At 41.1% G+C, this 21,992-nt stretch overlaps 1 protein-coding gene and 1 pseudogene across 2 annotated transcripts; one reads left to right on the top strand and one right to left on the bottom strand.

Moving 5' to 3' along the window:
* Positions 1-5: 5 nt before the first annotated feature.
* Ppid (peptidylprolyl isomerase D) lies at positions 6-13,000 on the bottom strand. Of its 2 annotated transcripts, XM_076574280.1 has the most exons (11): positions 12,803-12,995; positions 10,862-11,002; positions 8,692-8,798; positions 7,789-7,895; positions 6,076-6,264; positions 5,035-5,157; positions 4,782-4,888; positions 2,885-3,026; positions 965-1,051; positions 831-873; positions 6-258 (listed from the first exon to the last, which is right to left on the bottom strand). In XM_076574280.1, the coding sequence occupies exons 4-11, from the start codon at positions 7,837-7,839 to the stop codon at positions 170-172; spliced, it is 831 nt and encodes a 276-aa protein (XP_076430395.1). In that variant the 5' UTR covers positions 7,840-7,895; positions 8,692-8,798; positions 10,862-11,002; positions 12,803-12,995; the 3' UTR covers positions 6-169. The 2 variants fall into 2 exon arrangements, with proteins under 2 accessions (XP_076430395.1, XP_006981152.1); XM_006981090.4 differs by lacking the exon at positions 7,789-7,895 and having other exon boundaries at positions 12,803-13,000.
* Positions 13,001-15,329: 2,329 nt separating this feature from the next.
* Positions 15,330-16,873, top strand: LOC121830464 (protein dpy-30 homolog pseudogene; annotated as a pseudogene).
* The last annotated feature ends 5,119 nt before the right edge of the window (positions 16,874-21,992 follow it).

Below are 21,992 nucleotides of genomic sequence, written 5' to 3'. Positions count from 1 at the left end.
ATTAATTGCATGTTGTAACACTTTATTAAGAAGAAACCTATGTCAGTACTTCTACGTAAACAATGATGACAAAAAATCAAGAGAAACATATCAGGGATCATATGTAGACAGTAACTTACGTTATCTTTATATAATCAATGTATAATATTTAAGCAAAGTTTAATTCTTTTTAAGCAAACATTTTTGCATACACCGCCTTCTCTTTATCTTTCTGTGCCTTTATCATTTGTTTGACTTTAAGCAACTCTGCCTGGATAGCTGCAGGGGAGAAAAGGCAATCAATTAATTTTCACAGCATCTAAAAAACTAGAAAAACGACTAACATAGTTTGGTCATGACCCAACTACCCCTGCCATAGCTATATTTTTAGCAGTAATATTAGACCTCGTGTTACTCTTCATCTGCTTTACCTTAGAGCAGTTCATTCCTATCACAGCTACTCTGCAACATACCCAATACACACAATGCTTGGTCATGGTCACAGCCACATTCAGCTTAGGGAAGGAATGTCCCAAGCTTTAAAATTACAATGAATGCTTTATTTCTTACTGTTGAACTTTTGACTAGCACTGATGTAATAGAACCTCATCTCAACAGAAAGGGTCACAGAAGCAGTACCATATTAAAAAGCTAGTAATACATTCTTGAGCAGAATTAGAATGTAGCCTCTGCACAGGGTAGGAACCTTGAATACTTGGCTGTTTACTATATAATCAGGACCTGGCCCAGTAAGTGGCACTCTGCAAGATCTGAACAAATAAATATGTCAAGATTATATGTACATTGGCTCATGAGGACCTATTTTTGAAGGACAAAACCTGCCAATTTACCTTTATCTCCTGGGGCTATCTCCTGCGCCTTCTTAAGATCAGCCTTTAATGGGGGCAGAGAGAATTTAAGAAACATTAGACATTAAGACTTTTAAGGTGCTCATCTATTATAAAACAATGAGAAAATAATTTACCAATGCTTGATCATATTCTTTTAATCCTTGCCATCCTTGTGCTTTGCGGTATAGTGCTTTGGTATTTGATGGGTCCATTTCAAGAGCCTATAGGAAAAGTTATAAAATCAGTATTTGTATCTCAAAGTACCTGTTATCAACTGGCTCCAACTCACTGGAGCTAGAGCACCTGTGCCAGCCAGGAGTTTACCAGTAGAGGGTGCTGAGTGGGTGTGGAAAGAAGGATGGGTTTCTTTATGAGTCTCCAGTGTGGCGCTCTGCACTGGTTTCTAGCTCAAGTGGACCCAGACTATTTAAGAGAAAAAAATATTTATCTTTTTTTTTTCTTTGAAAGGGAGAGGGGGGAGGGGGGGGGGAGGGAGGAGAGGGCTGAGAAAAAATATTTTAAATAAAAGTTTAAATACAGTCGCCTTCTAATATAATCATTGGTTTGAAGGCAGTCCAACACCTCCTAAAAACCAAAATCCAGTATTACATAAATCACTCAATTGCCATGTAACTATTTGTCCAGCTATATTTATAGGAAATGATGACAATAAAAGTCTACATGTTTATCACAGAATAATATTCAACCTGTGGTTAGATAATCTGAGAACACAGAATCCAAGGACCTGAGAAGGCAATTATACACTACAAACATGAGCAACTTTTAACAGGTCTCTCCCCTGAAACAAACGTTTTTAAACAGTGTATTTTGTTTGCACGATAGCTCTTAAGACAGCCAATACTGAGAATTTTTTAAGAGGGAGTATTACCTGCCTTACAAAAGTAAAGAGGTCCAGAATGGACAAGCAAACTTTCCTCTTTTGCATGTTCTAAATGGTAACATTTCTTGTTTTCATCCATTCCATCTACTTAAGCAAGGGGTAATGGGAAGGCAGGGACTAAAGGACAGCCATGTGAATATTACCCGTGGACTACTATACCACTAAGCTGCACACTCAGGTCTTGCTTTAGTTCTTGCTGAGCACAGGCGCATGCTCTAAGTTTAATGTGCAAAACCAAAATATTTAGTCTGAACTTTTTGAAACTATCATTCAGTATACTTGGATGGCCCAAATTAGGACAAAGTATCTTTCTGTGTATTCCAGTGGTTACCAATCTCAACACCAAACAGGAACTGTCTGCCCACTGTGTCCTATCCATAAGCTTTTTGAGGATCGGGCTTTAAAAAAAAATAAAAGCAGCCAGTGAGATGCCACAGTGGGTAAACGCATTTGCATGCACACCTGAGCCTAGGCTCAATCTCTGGAATTCACATAAAGGTGGGAGGAGAGGACTAACTCCAGTTCTGTCTTCTGACCCTTGTACATGCACACACAAGTATAAAATTAAAATACACCAAGCCCAGCATGTAACATGTCTGATCCCAGCAATTTAAAGGCCAGCAGGAAGACCTTGTCTGAGTACATACCCTGACTGTACAAAGGACATACCTCAGTTGTAACCAAGCAGAAAACCCAGCACAGGCAGGAAAGAAAGCATATCTACACACATGCTTTAGTTTAGTTTTTGAGACAGGGTCTCTCTTATATAGCAAAGGATGGCTATGACTTTCTCACCTTCCTACCTCTACGGTGCTGGGATTACAGGTGTGGGTCACCACCCTCATACCTACATTCTTAATCATTCCTGGCTCTGTATTCATATATGTCAAGCTCATAAATACAAATAAATAAGCGGATAAACATGCTTTGAGAAATGAAAGCAGAGTACTTAGTACAAATTAGGTGACAGTTAAAATGCAAAATTAATGGATTAGCAGAAAGAGCTAACAATCCAAACTATTCAGAGACAAGATGACTTAAGTCCCATTTTGTCAAGTCTCATTAGGTCCTAGGCAATTAAATACATTAAGGACCATTGTCTTTTTCTAACTATTGCTACTCCTTCCAAAGGTTTAACATCACACAGACTTACCTCCAAACAACTGTCAATTGCTCCCTGCCAATTTGACATCTTCAATTTACAAGCACCAATATTCAGTACACAGCTTAAGGCTATAGGTTGTAGTCTGGCTGTATCTGCTTTCTCAATCACAGCCTTTGAACTGTCCACGTATCTAGAGAACATATTAATAAAGGCAACATGTAACTGCACACTGCTTCTTCAGCATTATGTCTAATATTAAAGGTCCATCTGATGCATGATGGTCCTAAGTTTTTGATGACACTTTTTCTTCAGATGCAAGAAATTAAACCCAGGGCTTGTGAGCCTGCTAACTACACACACCTTCCTGCCACTGAGCTACACTCCTAGCCCTAATTCTCCAGAGGGTATTTTTTACATCAACTTTCCCACACAGTTAAGAACTAACAATGGCGCCCATATCTAATTATGTACAACTCAGGTTCATGTTATATACCTCCTAATATAAATTATGTTTAGAACCAGTATTCCTACATTAGACAACTGAATTCAATGGAAAGAAGCAAAGCACTATGTAGTATTGGTTTCAAAGTATTATTTGTGGTTTGATACAGGTGCCAGACATACCATGGTTTATGTGTGGAAGTCAGAGGACATTTTGGGGAGTCAGTTATTTCCTTTTACTGTAGATTCCAAGGAGCTAGGGTCACAGGTTTGCAAGGCAAGCATGGGGACCTCAGTGTGACACCACCACCCACCCGAACTCACACAAATGATGGACAGTGGTGCAGCACTGGGGGCTGAAGGACGGATCCTTGAGGCTCACTGCCAACCAGTCTAGTCTAACTGGTAGGTTTCTAGTCAATAAGACTGTCTCAAAGGAGCTACACAATGTCCCTAAGATGGCATCCAAAGACTCTGGTCTCCACACATGTAGAAGCGCGCGCGCGCACACACACACACACAATTTTTTAAATGCATGGCCAAAAGATGCCTAAAGAAAGATAAGCCTGACAACCTGAGCTCAATCCCAGCACCCACACAATAGGACAACCACCCCCATAAGTTTGCCCTCTGATCTCTACCCTAATGCTGTGGCACATGCATTCACACACAGAATACATTATAAATCATTTACATGAGTAAATAAAAATCAAATAAAAAGATACTGGGGATGCCAGGCATGATGACTCACACTGTGAATCCCAATAGGCAGGGGAAGAAGGAGGCTACACACAGAATAAGGCAGATCTTTGGGTATGATGCCAGCCTCGTCTACATAGAGTTCCAGGCCAGACAGAGCTAAAACCCTGTCTCCAAAAAAAAAAAAAAAAGCAGCATTGCAGCCAAATACTTATCTTAGTTTGCACTCTGAACTAGGAAAAAATAAACAGGAAAAAATTAAAACAGGCTGCATATGTTATCTTCTTGAGAGGGTGTTGTCTTATTGAGGTAAGTAATTTAGACTTCCTTTGCTCTTTAGCAAGTACATTATGTGCTGATATACTCAGTAGTAAATATGGTATCTACAAGTTTTGTGCAAACACAAAAGTTAAAAACCCATGAAAGGGTAAAAACATGTAGTTGAGTTCCACTTCAACTTTTCTGGATTTTGAAATTGTTCAAAATAAGTCAGAGCAACAAAAGAAATGTAACTCTTTTGTGGGGGAGGGGTTATTGTTTCAAGACAGGATTTCTCTGTGTAGGCCCAGAGCTGTCCTGGAGCTAGTTCTGTAAACCAGGGTAGGCTCCAACTCAAAGATCCACCTGCTTGTGCCTTTCTGGTGCAGGGATTAAAGTATGCACCACACTGGTAAGAAATGTAACTCTTTCATTATAGCTGTTTATTATACAAATAACTTGCTAAATATGAGTGATTTTGAGTTTTAGTTCAAAATAATTAAGTTTATACATTCTCAAAAGTAATTTATTAAAAATGCTGTATTACCTTAAAACCTTTGCATATTTTTTAACAGCCATCTCCCAGTTCTGAGATTTGAAAAAAGTATTTCCAATGTTTTTTAAGTCTTCAGATATTAATAAAATTTTATCTACCTGTATAAAATACAAATATGCTGGATGTTAGTAAATAATGTGACTCAACACTAAGGTTCTATCATTATGACAGGCTGATGAAGCTTTTAGAACTAAATGTTTTACTTCACTTAAGGAATTCAAGTTTATTCATCTCTAATACTCACATCTTTGAGGTCTATATCTGCATCCTCGGGGAAATCTGGATGACTGTCACCAGATCCATCTCTGGGGAATATTCCCCAGTCATCCCCTTCTTTCAATTCTCCACAGTCTGCAATAACACACAGCTGTAAAAATATTAAACTGCAGTGAATATTTAGAGATTTTTAAGTCTACCTTTAAAGGCTGCACAGCCCAGTCACATACGCTGCTACTACTACTGTCACAGACTTGGCAGGGGTGCATCTATCTGCTTCAATTACAGTAATTCCCTTTATGTACATTCCAACTAATATGACTGTCACTAGTCACGGTATTTTACAGTCTGGGAGTGTGAAGAACACACGAGTTGAGAACTGCATCACTGTGTATGAAGCTGTCTGAGGGGCTAGTCTTCCTGTCATGTACTGTTAGCCGGCATTCTTCCTATGAGTAACGAGATTGCTAATCCCTATGCAGTCTCGGTGTATCTCTCATAGTCACTTTGCTTCACATGCGTTTAGAATATAATACAACCTGAAGCAATTTATACAGGCTGTAAAAACAGGTCAAGACAGTAACAAGATCTATGCCAAACTTCCAGTTAAATAGCAGTGAACTCACTATCTTCTTTCTGGTGTGTACTACAGTTAATTATGACTGACGCAGAAGCCTCACTGTAGGGGAAGACTCAGGCAATCTTACAAAGACCACTTATTAGATGACACTGAAGCTAAAACAAGAATTCAAATCTCTTTATTGACCACCATAGCGGTTAATCCTGGTGCATGAGTAGTATTAGCAGTGACAAAAAGACTACTAGACAATTCAAGGAAAGCCAGGTCTACCTGTTTTGAAGGAAAAATAAGCGTATTTCCTTTAAACTAATCTTAGCCATTGTTTTAAAAAGAATTTCTGAGAAAAGTGGCCAATCCAGGCTTCTACAGCAAAAACATCTTAATTTCTTTCCTACTTTTCTAACTAACAGTCATCTGACCCTGTAACTTGCATTTCCTTGACACAGTAACTAAGCAGGCTTGTTTATTCCACTATAACTTTTTACTTACTTTGGCAGGTTTTTCGCCATTCACTTCCACATTTTCAAGCATCCTTGCCACACCTAGTCCTTTAATGACTTGACCAAATATCACATGTTTCCCATCCAAATGAGGAGTTGGAACTGTTGTGATAAAGAACTGAGAACCGTTTGTATTGGGGCCTGCATTTGCCATGCTCAGCAAACCCTCTCGATCATGCTGCAGAGATAAAAACCATCAAAAGAAAAGCAAAGTTAGAGGCCTTAGTTTGAATTTCCTTTTATTGACTCTTCACCTAAAATAGATGAAGTGCACGACTATTTACTCTTCTACATCAATTTCACTTATAAGTGTTTAAGTACCTTTTTCTCTAACTTTACTTTTATAAGAGGCAGGTATTTCTAAACTGGCCATCTGCAAGGGATGGCCAGTTACACTTACACTTCAATCTTAAAGATGAAGATGCCACACCAAGGATATCTAGTAATTTACTTTGCTCTCTCAGTGACAGTTACTGTTTTTCTGAGAACACCTATACAGTCTTCACACAATCAGAAATTGGCCTATATTATGATTCTTTCCTTTCACTAAACTGAGATCAGTAATGTAGTATTGAATTTAGACAAGTTTATTCAGATAAGTACTTCCCTAATTTGGAAAACAATTCCAATCTTATGGCTTTCATTCTGGTAAATGAACAACTCTGAAGAAGATGCAAAGGTGTATCTTGCAACTACTACGTTCAAGGACAAGACAGCTTGCTTTTCTACTTTGCATAGATAGAATAGCCTTTCTGAATGCATACCTCTAGTGCATGCCTCATAACTCTCAGGTTACTTTCCCCACACCTAAGATACCTCATCAATGTAAATCTAAATCAGCCTTCAAGGTCACTGATTTTCGCAATGGCACAGCCAAGTCGTCTTTTCCTTAGGCCTCCTTTCTTTTAATCAATGCAATGGTCAGAAATACCTCAGTTATTCCTCTGACAGCTTTGTTTGGTGCCTCCCTTTAACTGTTCACCACATAGTTAAGCTTGTTTTCTCTGGGATTCCACTGCCCTTCCCTGTTGCTGTCCTCACTGTCAATCTGAAGTCTGTATTTCAGGCCCAGACTAGCACAGTTTCAGCCACCTGCAGACCCACTTTACCTAGCTTAAGTGACCAAACCTCTTAGTGTCTCTCCTACTAACTTGATCTCAATCTTTCTCCTATTACATGGCTAAATGTAGCTCCACATGCTTTTAATCCCAGCATTCAGGAGGCAGAGACAGATCTCTGTAAGCTCAAGGCCAGCCTGGTCTACACAGCAAGTTCCATCCTAAAGGTTGAACTTCCTTAATCTAAAAACCAAAGTCAGACATGTTACAAAATCTGAAACTTTTGAGCAACAACTTTCAGATATCAGATTAGGGATGCTCAACCTATAAAATCTATGCAAATAAATCTGAAATATTTCTAGAATAAAGCATTTCATATAAGGGGCAGTCAACTTCTATCAAAATTATACAACAAATATGTTTAATCTACTTAGCATTTACAAGCATATTATGTATTATTATCCTCCACTGTCCCTTGTATTTTAATCCTGACTCTGAGGTAAGATAATAAATAGCCTCTCATTTTTCATAAGCTCTTTGGTGCAGTGACAGAACTGAGCAACAGAAATTCTCTTTCCAAGTCACCCTAATTACCTTGCTTATATTCCTCATTTCCAAAGACATCACTTTACTTTTATACTTACATGTCTGTTCTTAAAACGGGAATGGTGCAATACACCCCGAACATTAACCATATCCGCTAGGTGGAAAATCCCCTGACATCCTGGATATTAGCGATGGTTTTGTTGTTCTTCAAATTCAAGGATAAAGATGCACAAGTTACCATCCTTACAATAATGAGAACATTTTTTCCTGGGATCAATTTTGCCATATGGCAGCTTAAAAACTCATTGGCTTAACTGAAGCATATAAAAACTGACTGCAGTGAAATAAGTACTGTATTTTCGCCAAAATATCATCCTGGCCAAGTATGGTAAAGTTTATCTCATTCCAACACTCAGGAGGCAATACAGGAGGATGGTAAATTCAAGACCACCCTGGATTACACAGTAAAACCCTGTCTCAAAAAAGAAAACTGTTACTGGATAAATCCTTCCCATATTAAAGATGCATACTGAACTGGGATGTAGCTCAAGTGGTAGAGAACTTGCCTAGCATGCACAAGACCCTGAGCTCATTCATGCCCAGCACCACACGCCCTTAGAAATGTTTATTTATGAATATGATTTCTTTTCTTAGAAAAGCATAATCCACACCAGGCCTGCTAACTCGGGTTTATAATCCCAGCTCCTAAAGAGGGTAAGTAAAAGGACTGGGAGTTCAAGGCCTGCCTGGGCTACAGTTTAAGGCTATCCTGAGCAACTAGGCAAGACCCAGTCTCAACATGGGAAATGGGAGGAAAGGTAGCTGAGCGAGGGAGCACTGGTCTGTCATAGAAGGCCCTAGTACCAGAAGGAGGAAGGGAGGAAGGGGAAGAAGACAGCAATCTGGTCACACTCAGAAGGTAATTTTTTTTTGGTGTCTTAATTCAAGTATATTTCAAATACATAATCTTTATATTAGCAAAAGCAAGAATTTTTCTTTACCTTATAATGAAAATTTTCATCTTCAAATTTTTCACCATATATACTTTCTCCACCAGTCCCATTTTGATTTGAGAAGTCTCCACCCTGAATCATAAACTTCTTAATAACTGCAAAAAAGGAATATGGCTACTATCAACTACAACAGAAGATTTCAGCAATGCTTACTAATTAAGGAGTAAGAAAAGACAACCTCCTAAGCACAACTTTAGTGGTGTACCTGGCCTTTCTCCCCTGCTTCCTTCCAGCTTCTACTCGTAAGATTTCTCACAACCTAACTCTAACAAACTCTTTATTACCCACCAGCTCCCAAGAAATTAGCTCTTTGAACTAATTCAAAAGTACCTCCCTATAAAATTCTCAATGAAACACAAAGGTAAACCTAGTTTCTATCATTATACTAACTCTACTTCCATTTTATAACATGTATTAATCTGTCCCCTTCCAACAACGAATTGCTTAAATAGCATTTTACACCTTGAAACTATGTACATACTTGCTCAATAATGCCAGCTAAATAAACACTATTCCTATTAGTGTTGAACAATGAGGATTGAGCCCAGAAACACACATATGCTAGGAATCATGCCAGAGATTTCTGTATACTTAATAACAATGGATTGAAACCACCCCATGCTCAGAGAACCCTAGGTTCACAGTACTCAGCATTTGGCTACACTGTAGTAATTAACACACATAACTAGCCATGAGAAAAAGTAGCATCAAGTTAGGAGGTATCCATGTCCTGCTTCTTTGGACTTCTCCCTCTCATAATAGTTATAGGATTTACATTTCTCCTAGCAACAAAAAATGCAAAAAGGCCTGCAATAATTCAATCCAAGAAGTACAAGCAAAACCCTAGCACCCAAAATATTTCCTGGGGCATTATCATAAAAGTATTTTCTGCCTAACATGTCCCAAAATTCAAGACTAAAAAGCATATGTTTCTTATCAATTACATTTGCAAAAATAGTGTAGGCCTAATTATCAACTTTGTGATTTAAGGAATGGTTCAAATGTCAAGTTCCCAACTCTAGCCAACTGCATTTTGAAAGTTTTTTTTGTTTGTTTGTTTGCTTTTTGTTTTTCAAGACAGGGTTTCTTTGTGTAGCTTTGCGCCTTTCCTGGATCTCGAACTCCCAGAGATCCGCCTGCCTCTGCCTCCCCAAATGCTGGGATTAAAGGCGTGCGCCACCACCACCCGGCTGAAAGAAGTTTTAAATCTACTATGTTAACTATTTTCTTATTAAATATGAAAGTAAACCAATTTAAAACATTTAAAAACCAACGTTCATTTTTCTTAATAAACAGTGTTTTTAAGAAAATCGAGGGCTGGAGAGATGGCTCAGAGGTTAAGAGCACTGCTTGCTCTTCCAAAGGTCCTGAGTTCAATTCCCAGCAATCACATGGTGGCTCATAACCATCTGTAATGACATCTGGCACCCTCTTCTGGCCTGCAGGGATATATGCAGGCAGAATATTGTATACACAATAAATAAATAAATCTTAAAAAAAATAATCTGGGTTTTCCTTTAAAAAAAAAAAAAAAGAAAATCCAACTACTGGAGTAGGTGTGTGAATCAGGGGTATAGCAATACGCTGGATTCAATCCCCTGCAATACATGAAAATTACTGATACTGTAACGTATTTATTCATAAGTATTTACTGTTCACTTAGACTTTTATTAGATGTAAGAATAAAATGGTGAGAGCATGCAGCTCCTGAACTTATGATTACTGAACCTAAAAACTACTGGGACAGCAGTCAAATAATCTGTGTGAAATCAGAGTTTCATCACATATTATCAGGATGTCCAAAACATTGAATAGTCAGACTTCTCAAACAATTCTGCCCAGGCTGTAAAACGACCTAAGGTCAGCTTATTTATCTGTCATGCTTTTTCTTTCCCAATGAAATGGTTTGAAGAGCGAGTCAGAAGACTGGTGAGGTCAGATTGTCCATTTCCCAGCAGATAAACTTTGGTATGCTCCCACAATCAATCCCACTGCTCACAGCCGAGCCTTTGATACTGAGCTATCACCTGTATCCAAGTATCCTTCAAGAAACTGAGTTGTTAGACCTTTCACCTAGCTTTATATTCTTCTTCAGCTCCTAAGAGCAGGACTGATTTCTGTATCAAGATTATCAGACAAAGGAAGTTTAGACACATACTTCGGTGAAAGGGGCATCCTTTAAAATGGAGAGGTTTCCCAGTTGTGGATCCAGTGCCTTTTTCTCCTGTACACAATGCACGAAAATTTTCTGCAGTTTTGGGCACAATATCCGCAAATAATTCTAAAACAATTCTGCCAACTGAAAGAAAAGAAAAGGGAATCATGTCACTGTGCAAAGTAACTAAATGGGTAAACAAAAAGGGGATAACTAGTATGCCTAACCAGTGGTTAATACATCGTTCAATGAGTCATTTAGTTCTCTTTTAACAACTTATGTTAACTCTAGCCACAATGTTGCGTAACAGAACTTTTGAGCTTACCTCTCTTTACAAGAATTATGCATCCTTTGACTGACATCTCCCGTCAGTGGTACCTTCATACTACTGCTGAGTTCAACTTTTTTAAGATTCCAAGAAAGTGAGATCCTGCAGCACTTATTTCACTCAGTACAATATTCTCTAGATTCATCTACGCAGTCGTAAATAAGAGTTCCTTCTCTTAAACGGCAGTGTTGTAGTCTACTATCTATACAGCACAGTGTAAGAGTCATGCTTGGACAGACATTAGACTGGTGCTGTTTCTTGGCTAAGAATCAGGCTGCAATGACACAGGTGTGCATACAAACTTCATTTCCCTTGGATATAAGCCCCAAAATGGAGCTGTTAGATCTTAGTGACATTTTTCTAACATTCCTGTTTAGTCTAAGGGAAGCTTCATACAACTAAATTTGAACACCACACAGATTATAACTAATTCCAGCTGATTAGTAGCATAGAAAGGATACCATGAGTACAAATGGTTTAAAATCTTGAATCATTTAACTTATATTCAGGCTTTTAAAAAAATAAATAAAAATATTTATTCTATGTGTGGAGGTCAGGGTACAACTTCCAGAAGTCAAAGGTGGTAGACACCTTCTCCTGCTGCGCTATCTCAGCAGCCCTGTATTAAGAATTTCTAATCGCCATGTAACCCACAGAAGACAAATAGTACAGGAATGATCGGGTTGCCTGGGCTTTTTTATACCTTAGCAGTTCTCCGTGCTCTGTGAAAACTGCTTACTGCAGTTCGACTTTCAATGACCCAAAAGGCAGTAACAATAAAACCTTAGTTCCAAAATAAAGTGAATGCACACTTAAATTTGTGTTCTGGTCCTAGTATGTCTGGCCAGCAACTCTATAATGTGTTTCAAAACACGCCCAATTCAGTTACAAAGTAACACATCCCCCGACCTGATTCTCAAGGGCTCAGGACAGCGGTTCACAACCTTCCCAATGCTGCGACCGTTTAATACAGTTCCTAGGGTTGTGGTAACCCCAACTATAAGACTATTTCGTTGCTACTTCAAACCTGTAATTTTGCTACTGTTATGAATCGTAATGTAAATATCTGATATGCAGCCCCCGTGGCACTCAATTCCATGATGCCAAAATAGCAGAAATGACCGCCTACCTAAACTGCTGCTACAATCGGGTATGAGGAAAAAGCACTAAGCAAGTCACTTTAATTTGTAAACCACACCGCAGCTCCCGATGTTATTTCGTGGGCCAAGAGTCCTATGGAGTGACTAGAGCCTTGCAGGCAGATATCCCGAGGGCACCCCGGACTATGCACCACAATCGTCAAATCATTTCATTTTTATCATAAATGGTGGCGCAAAGATTGCAGGTAAGTGCGACCAAATCAAGAGACAAACGTTAAGGGCCCCCACAATTCCTGAAGCAGAAATTTCCAGAAACTTCCGGGGACGAAGGCATCGCCTACAAGGGAGCAGGCTCAACCGGGGCTCGTGGAGCCCAGATCTTGGTCCGGGTAGGGTCGAGGCTGCTATCTCCCTCCCGACCCCAGGCCCCGAGCCGCCGGACCGTCAGCGGGCCAAGCAGAACCGCAGCCCGGAGGCCCCAGACGCGGGGGCCGCGGAGCCGGCCGCGCCGCTCACCTCGCTCCCCGCCGATGTCCACGTCAAAGAAGACCCGCGGGTTCTTGGGGTTGGAGGGCTTGGCTGTCGGGGATGGGTGCGACATCTTCGCGGCAGGCGCTGGGGAGCGGGACGCGGGCACCACGTGCGCGTGCGGGGGACAGACTGCACAGCGCCTCCGCGAGCTGCGCTGGAAGGGCCGCTTCCTGCGCGCAGCCGGAAGCTATACTCCGGTTTCCGGTTCCGTCTCCCTCTCTCTTCCCGTTTCTGCGCGTAGCCGGGGTGTCCTACCTCTCCTTAGTGTCTGCAGGGGTGGCCGAGTTCTTTTTCAGTCTGTGAGCTGTTTCCCGGTCTTTGCGGCATCTCCGGGTGGCAAACTTAGAAATGATCCTAGCCTCGGATCTGCCGGGAACTGCCAGTAACTACTCCGAAACTTAGTTTACTCCTCTAAAAAAATGGGAATCAAATTCCTACTCTGAGCAGACAAGATGGCTCAGTGGCGCTTACTGCTCTTGGCGACCCGAGCTGGACCCCGGCATCCACAGAGTGGAAGGAAAGAGTGTTATCTCCCAGTTGTCACCTGACCTCCAAACGTATGTCGTGTCTGCACTCAGGCACGGGCATACATAAATTAAAATTGTTTAAAATGTCCACCTACCTCGGGAAAGCGTTTTGGAGATGAAATACATAAATTACTTGTCAGGTTGCCTGACATACACTGATTGCACCCAATCAATAACAGCTATCATGTTACTATTAACATTATTGTCGTTTGACCATCACATTGTAAGTGACCCAGTCTAGACCTAAGACTGATGTTGAGGACCCAGAAGAGGGTGTTTTTGACTTCTGTTAAAACTGCATACGCTTCTAGAGTCTACTTTTTTCCTTATGGGCTTGGTGTAAAATGTACATCTTAAAGCTGTCGTGGTAATCTCAACACTGAGCAGATAGAGGCAGGAAGATCCAGGCAAGCTACAGGCCAGCATGAGCTATGCAAAACAGAGACCCTTTTGCAAAAATAAAAAAGTATATTTAAGATGAGTAGCTTTAGCGCATGCCTGTTCAGTTCAAGCTATCCTGGGCTACATAAAGAGGCACTCTCTCCAAAAAGGAAAAAAAAAAAAAATGAAGACAGGCCAGGTGGTACCTTCTATATACTCAGCACTTACGAGGTAGACAGGAAGAGGGCCAGCTCCAGGTCAGTCAGGACTGCAGAACGAACAAAACCTTATCTTTAAAAAAAAACGAACACACTGAGGTTGGTTCCCAGCACTTGTAATCTCAGAACTTGAGGTAGGAGTATCAGGATTCACAGGGCACCCCTGGGCAACATGAAACTGTGTCAAGAAACTTTTTTAATAGTCTACCTGTGTATATGAGAATGCATTAGACTGTGTCACCTCATCTCATGACATAGTCTAATGTTACATTAAAAAATGGCAGTTCCCAGTACATTTTGTTGTCCTCCAGAACTCCGTGAGAGAGACATACCATCTGGATAGAGCATGATGCTTACCTCGTCAGTACACTTACCTTTTTTCTCGTCAGAAATAAGAATGTGGGGTGCGACTAGCAACAGCCAGCAGTGTCTTTTGAAAGGAAAGGAAAGCAGGTGTAACTGCACCCACCCATATGATGCGATGATTCGATGATTCCTTCCTGCTGGCTGCTAGATTTAGGATATGTAAAACTCGAATTATAAAGACCAGCTATTTCCTGTTCTGAGCTTGAAGCAGGCTGTAACATTATGTGCTGGATAGAATTAAGCATTAAAGTTGTTGGAAGTTTTTTCCCCTTTTTTGAGTCAGGAGCTTGCTACATAGCTCTGACCATCGAGGACTCACAGGGTAGACCAAATTGGCCTCAAACCTGCCGCAGTCCTGCCTCCCTCCCAAGTGCTGAGATGGTATGCACAGACCACTAAGTTCAATGTACGCAGCACGGAGTCTGACGTGTATTAGGGTTAGGCATGCTACCAACTAAGCTGCAGCTCTAGCCCCAAAGTTGATGTTTTTGTTTGTTTGTGCAAGAAGCACTTTAGTGTTGTTGTTTTGTTTGTTTGAGACAAAGGCTCATTATGTAGCCACACTGGCCTCAGATTCACAGAGATCCAATTGCTTGTGCCTCCCAAGTGCTGGGATTAAAGGCGTATCTGACAACCAGTCCTGGAAAATGTTGACTTCCTGTGTTCTCCAGTTCCTCAGTTCTTATTCTTCAAGTTTCCTGAAGACTCAGAGATGGTTCACTACAGAACTCCTGTGTCCTTTGATAATGTGACAGTTTGAACGAGAATTGTCTCCAGTAGTATCAGGCATTTTAACACAGGGTCCCCAATGGATGTCACTGTTTAGGAGGTTTAGCAGCTATGGCCTTGTTGGAGGCAGTTTGAAGACTCATTTGCTCTCTTCTTACTGCCTGTGGCTCAAGATACACGCTCTCAGCTTCCTGGTCTAGCTGCCCTGCCTAGATTCTAACCTTCTGGAACAGTAAACCCAAACAAATTCCTCATTCTATAAGTCTCCTTGTCCGTGCTGCTTTATCACAGCAATAGAAAAGAAACTGGACTTAGGAACCGACAGCCTTGGCGCGGACTGGTATCTGGTTGACTGCGGTTTGCAGGGTCTGCCATGGAGTCAGAGCAGATGCTGGAGGGACAGACGCAGGTTGCAGAAAACCCTCACTCTGAGTACGGTCTCACAGACAACGTTGAGAGGATAGTTGAAAATGAGAAGATTAATGCAGAGAAGTCATCAAAACAGAAGGTGGATCTACAGTCTTTGCCAACCCGTGCCTACCTGGATCAGACAGTTGTGCCTATCTTATTACAGGGTCTTGCTGTGCTTGCAAAGGAAAGATTTATTTATTATGTATACAGTATTCTGCCTGCATGTGTCCCTGCAGGCCAGAAGAGGGCACAAGATCTTATTACAGGTGGTTGTGAGCCACCATGTGGGTGCTGGGAAGTGAATTCAGGACCTCTGGACCGCCAAATCCCATTGAGTTTCTAGCATCTTATCTTTTAAAAAATAAGGCACAGTTTGAAGATCGAAATTGATTACTTGGGAAGAAAAGAAACATTTGGTTGCTACTGTAGATGTACATGATTACGAGGCAGCTTTAATTGCCATGATTCCCCTCCCCCCTCTGGAACCTTCAGGACCACAGAACTCTCTTCTGAAGTTGCAGAAGAGAACATATCCCCTTGTCTGATTTAATCACCATACTTATTTAATGAGTATCATCTGTGCCATTTTTTCTCAGATTGTCTTTTACTTTGTTTTTGAAAAGACCTTCAAAATAAACTGTTAAAACACCAAAAAAAAAAAAAAAAAAAAGAAAAAAAAAAGAAAAAAAGAAAAGAAAAGTAACTGGTCCAGTTAAAACCTTTCTCTCACCTGGTCTCATGTCTGGGCTGCAAACTGGTCATTTATATTTTTGTCTTACATACTGCAATGACAAACTAATTAAAATGTGTGCTCTGGGGTCTGGGAAGATGTCTCAGTCAATAACGCGACTGACACTCGGGCATGAGAACCTGAATTTGGGTCCCCAGCACCCCCACAAAAACTGTGTGTGGTGGTACACACCTGTGATTTCAGTGCTAAGGAGGATGATTCCTGGAGCTCATTGGCCAGTCAGCCTGGCTAAATTGATGAGCTCCAGCTTAAATGAGAGATCCTAGCTCAAAAATAAGATGGAGATTTACAGATGAAGAGACCACACATCAAACATATATACACACATCCAGAGAAACATGCACAAACAACACCTAAACACAGACACAGACAGACAGACAGACAGACAGACAGACACACACACACACACACACACACGTCATTCTGATCTACTAGCTTGAAATCTGTTGAGGCCAGCCTAGAATTCATAAAAAGACTGTCTCACAAGGAAAAACAAAAAGGAGGAGGAGGGAGAAAGAAAAAGAAAAGAAAGGCAAAAAAAGGTGTGTTGAGAATGCTGCTTCATTCTTGTAAGAAGAAAGCTAAACAATTCTTCTGTTGTACCTGTTCATGGTATAAAAGAAACTATGTGTTACTCTCACGGTGTCTTGACTCTTTTTCCACAGCAAATTAGTGACTTTTTATGAAACTGTCATATTACTAGAACCAAACCAAATGAAAGAATTAAACTTAAAATAAAAAAAAAAAACCTCTGTGCCTGTTTCTGCATGTGAGTTTGTGCATGTGAATTCGGGTGCCCACAGGGGGCAGAAAAGGATGTCAGCTCCCCTGGATCTGAAGTCATAGGCAGCTGTGATCCTGCTTATGTAGGTCCTGGGAGCTAAACTCTGGAAGAGCAGCAAGCTCTCTTGACGTCCAAAGTCAACTCTTCAGCCCTGACATCACTCAAAACCAGACCTCTAGTGACAAGGCAAGCCTCTTAGAGACCACTGGCTCCTCCAACAGTCTGCTTACTCAGGACAGGGTTTCTTTGACATCTCAGCAAGGAACAGAGCCAAGAGCTGCTTCTTAAGGCCAAGGACCAAGTTTCACCTAGACAGAGAGGGAGCATTGTGTGAGAGCATTACCAGTATTATTTTATTCTGTCTGCTTTTCATACACACGAGAGGATCATAGTAACATATCCCACCCCAGGCTCCTTTTAGTTCTCACTGCACATCGCTCCACCCCAAACAAGCAGCTCAGCATTCCGTGTTCATCGCTTCAAGAGCAGAGATGTCTTCCAGGCCTTGGTGTTGCAGAAGACTTGGTTTTTCGGGAATGGAAAAACATTTTTAGCAACAGTAAGAGTTGAAAAACAACAACAACAAAAGCACTTCGGTTTTCTTGTTTATTTGTAAGACAGGGTTTCTCTGTGTAGCTCTGGCTTCCCTATAACTCACTCTGTAGACCAGGCTGGTCTCGATCTCAGAGATCCACCTGCCTCTGCCTTCCAAGTGCTGGGATCAAAGGCATGTGCTACCACTGCCCAGCTCCAAACCTATCTTTTGTAAGACTAGGGTTTTCTTTCTCAAAATAAATAAATAAATAAATAAACAAACAAAATGGAGCATGATAGTTCATAACCATAATCCAGCACTCAGGAGGCAGAAGCAGGTGGATCTCTATGAGTATGAGCTTGGCTTGCTCTACATAATGAGCTCCAGGCCATCTAGAGCTATATACAAAGACCAGCTAAATCAATAAGAAATGTCCACTCTTGTTCTAGAAAAGGAGGGATTATGAGTGACAGAAGAGACTATGAGGAAAAGCAAGGCAGCTTGCCTCTTCACAGGGGTGGGGGAGATTGATTGGTTGATTGATTACCATATTAGCCATCATATCTCTGGGAACCTATGAGCACCCACAGATAAATAAGCTAATGAGTTTTTTGTTTTGTTTTGGTTTTTCAAGGCAGGGTTTCTCTGTGTAGTTTTGGTGCCTGTCCTGGATCTTGCTCTGTAGACTAGGCTGGCCTCGAACTCACAGAGATCCACCTGGCTCTGCCTCCCAAGTGCTGGAATTAAAGGCACCACTGCCCAGCTAAGCTAACGAGACTTAAGAGGAGAGAGTTCAGGCATGCTAGTGCCTAAACAGCCCAAACTGGGCTGTAGGCCATAGAAAGCAAGCTTTGGCTCATGCAGGAAGCAAGAAGCTGGGAAGTAGACAGGCTCCCAACATGTCCTATGTGCTCAAGTGTTTAGGACAAAGAAAAGCCGGGTGTGGGGACACACACCTGTAAGCCCAGCACTCAGAAGGCTAAGGTAAAAAAAAATTAGAAATTTGAGAACATGGTAATGTGTAGTAATATCCTCCCATCAGGGGAAAGGAAGAGAAAACAACCCCCAACTCAAGGGAGTTTGCACAAGGGAACTCTGGACTCAGCAGAAGACCGTGAGTACAGATGACTGAGTCCAGCCAATGAGCTGGATGCTTATGTGCCTAGATGGCATTGAGAGGCAGAGTCTTGCCACTATCTGAGACCTTCTGACAGTTAGATCTGACCTCAGCTAGAAAAAAAGAGGGATTCCATAGGTCGACAATGAGCAAATCACCAGTCCTCAATTCTTGGGAGGCTGAGGAAGTAAAATTGTGAATTCGAAGCCAAATTGGGCTACATAGTCTCAAATAACAATGAAATGGGGAAAACAGGAAGGAAGAGGAGAGCAGTGAGAGGGAAGGAAGAAAGGAAGGATGGGGGAAGAGAAGGAGGGAGGGACAGAGAGAGAAAACAACAAGCCCAAATGAAATCTAAAGTGAGTTACAAACAAATAAATGTATATGCAGACAAGTCTAAGTTAATGCTTTTACATGAGCATAGGCTACGGATCACTGAAATCCCTAGCAGGCAAATTTGAAATAGTACCCAATCACTTTCTCAAAGGTAACAAGTTAAAAAGGACCCTGAAGATGAGAGAGGAAGTTCCAGGTCCTACGTGTTCTGTCAGGCTTTGGTTGTAAAACTGTACCTACAAAGGGGGTTCATTGTTAAGTGGGTACGGGCACATGTAGTTGCATGCTGCAAGGAGGCATTGTGTGCAGTGCTGCAGAGATCCAGTGGTCTTCACCAGAGGAGGCAGGATGGGCTAGCAATCTTCTGAGCTACAACAGAGAATCAGTGAAAGGCAGCGGGTGCCACCAGGGGGCAGCAGAGTCTCCATTGCAATCCACTCTGCTCAGACAGACGCACTTGCATCCTGGAGCTCCATAAGGTTCTTCATCCAGGGGCTGAGGTGTAATACGGAAAGAGGCAGCCTTTAGCCACTTGGAGGCTTATGTATATGGAATAGCAAAACTTTTCTGAGGAGCGATGAGATTATTTTCTTTTCTCGGGAGTGATAGCTAAAATTAATTTTAATTGTTTTCACATGTGTTTATCCTTATTTGGTAAAACCAGTTCAGTGATAGACTTATTGACATTAGGACTTCCAAGGTGAAATAAATGCATTAGCCTGAAGTAATCTTGTCTTCCTTTTTCTTTCTTTCTTTCTTTCTTTCTTTCTTTCTTTCTTTCTTTCTTTCTTTCTTTCTTTCTTTCTTTCTTTCTTTCTTTCTTTCTTGTATTGGCAATTGAACCTAGGCCCTTGTACATGAAAGGGACACACTCTAGCAACTCTCCCCAGCCCTCTAAAATTTAAACAATATAATTGGTCTTACTATAAATCATAAAGAATTTTTTTTTTTAGTCCATGAAGCTCTGCAATATGACAGAGCACTTGCCTAGCATATGAAAGACTAAATGTAAACCACATCCAACCATATAGCTGAATAAATAAATAAATGAACACACTTTTAATGGCTTACTGTTGCTTCTGGGAGAAAATACTAAATCCTTAGCATGTCCTCAGAACACTTGTCAATCAATAAGACCTAATAGACTGCCTGTCTGCTTAAGCTCCTCTGCTTGGTATAGCCGCTGCTCTCAGAGACCCCAGGACCTGTGGCTTACATAACTGTGTTTCTTGTTTCTTTTTTAAAGATTTATTTTAATTATTTTTAAGTAAGTGTGTGTGTGTGTGTGTGTGTGTGTGTGTGTGTGTGTGTGTAGGTATGGGCACGTGTGTGCACATGTCTGAGGAAGCCAGAGATTTTGGACTCTCCTGGATCTGGAGTTAAGGCAGTTGGGAGCTGCTAATGTGGGTTCTGAGACTTGAACTAGGGTCCTCTGGGAGAGCAGTATGTGCTCTCAACCACTGTGTCATCTCTACAGCCCCCCATCTTTGTTTCTCTTGACTTCAGTTTTTTCCCACAGTTAAAGAAGTCTCTGATAAGCTGGGCGGTGGTGGCACACGCCTTTAATTCTAGCACTTGGGAGGCAGAGGCAGGGGGATCTGGTCTACAGAGCGAGTTCCCGGACAGTCTCCAAAGCTACACCGAGAAACCCTGTCTCAAAAAACAAAAAACAACAACAACAACAACAAAAAAAGCCTCTGATAACACAGATTGACATTAGCTCTCACTCTGCAAATTGAGTAGAAAAAATTTTGTTGTCATTTTCACTTTCTATCCTGTAATTATAAAAAAAAAATCAATGTATAAAAGCCCAATCAATTCGTTGCATCAGATCAAAGCCAACACGCATAACGATAAGACGAATTTGGTATGAGTCTCAGAAGGACCTTGGCACACCTTTGGCTGGCTTTCAACCCTTTGCCTTCCTGCCTCTGCCTCCGAGTGCAAGGTTCCAGATATGCACACTGTGACCCACCAGGGTGGTGAGTGTTTGCAAACACTTAACTCTTTGAAGACTGTTAGATTTGTCCTGGTCATGTAATCCAGTTGTCGAGCCCTTGCCCAGACATGTGAAGCGCTAGACTCCATCCCGATCACCATGCACACCAAGTGAAGGCTGTTCCATTCTGTCCTCCCAGTACATGGTGCATCGGCTTTAGCATTGCATTGGACAACTTTTTAAACCTCTCTAAGCCTCAGTACTCTAACAAATGAAGTGGATATAACAATAAGATCATATCACACAGTTATTTGAGGACTACATAGATCATGTAAAAACCTGCATCATAGAGTAATGACCAATAACAAGTGTCACAAAGACATTTTTAAAAACATTTATTTTGCCAGGCAATGGTGGCAGGTGGATCTCTGGGAGTTCAAGGCCAGCCTGGTCTGCAAGACAAGTTCCAGAACAGCCAGAACTGTTACACAGAAAAGCCCTGTCTCAAAAAACCAAAAAAGAAAAAAGATAAAAGAAATGGGGGGGGGCAGGAGGGGGGACAACAAGGGAATCCGTGGCTGATATGTAAAATTAAATTAAATTATAAAATAAAATAAAAAAAAAGAAATGTTATTTCAGGGATAATTGAGAACTTTTTTCAGGTTACCTTTATTTCAATGGGAAGTAAGCATTATAATTAAGTTAAATTTTTAAGTAACTACTGACATTTATTACATGCTTACTCTGTGGCATGAGTGTTCTGTATAGTTTCAATCCATTTATTTATAGCTTTGATCCATTTATTTAAGTGTATGTGTGTAGATGTAACCAACAGTCTTATTAAATAAGAAACACAGAACCAATGTAAAAGAGAAAGCCAAGAGGTCAGAGCTCAGAGCTAAAATCTCACCCTTCCTCCTGCGGTGTCCCAGCTTCCCGAAAGAGAGAGGGTGAGATTTTAGCTCTGAGCTCTGACCTCTCGGCTTTCTCTTTAACATTGGTTCTGTGTTTCTTATTTAATAAGACTGTTGGTTACATCTACATCTGGCGCCCCACGTTGGGCACCAGATATAGCAGGATT

This window comes from Peromyscus maniculatus, chromosome 6 (genome assembly GCF_049852395.1).
Source record: "Peromyscus maniculatus bairdii isolate BWxNUB_F1_BW_parent chromosome 6, HU_Pman_BW_mat_3.1, whole genome shotgun sequence".
In the NCBI taxonomy this organism is placed as follows: Eukaryota; Metazoa; Chordata; class Mammalia; order Rodentia; family Cricetidae; genus Peromyscus; species Peromyscus maniculatus.
Note: the sequence above shows the minus strand (reverse complement) of the source record. Positions and strands in the feature narration are given on the sequence as shown.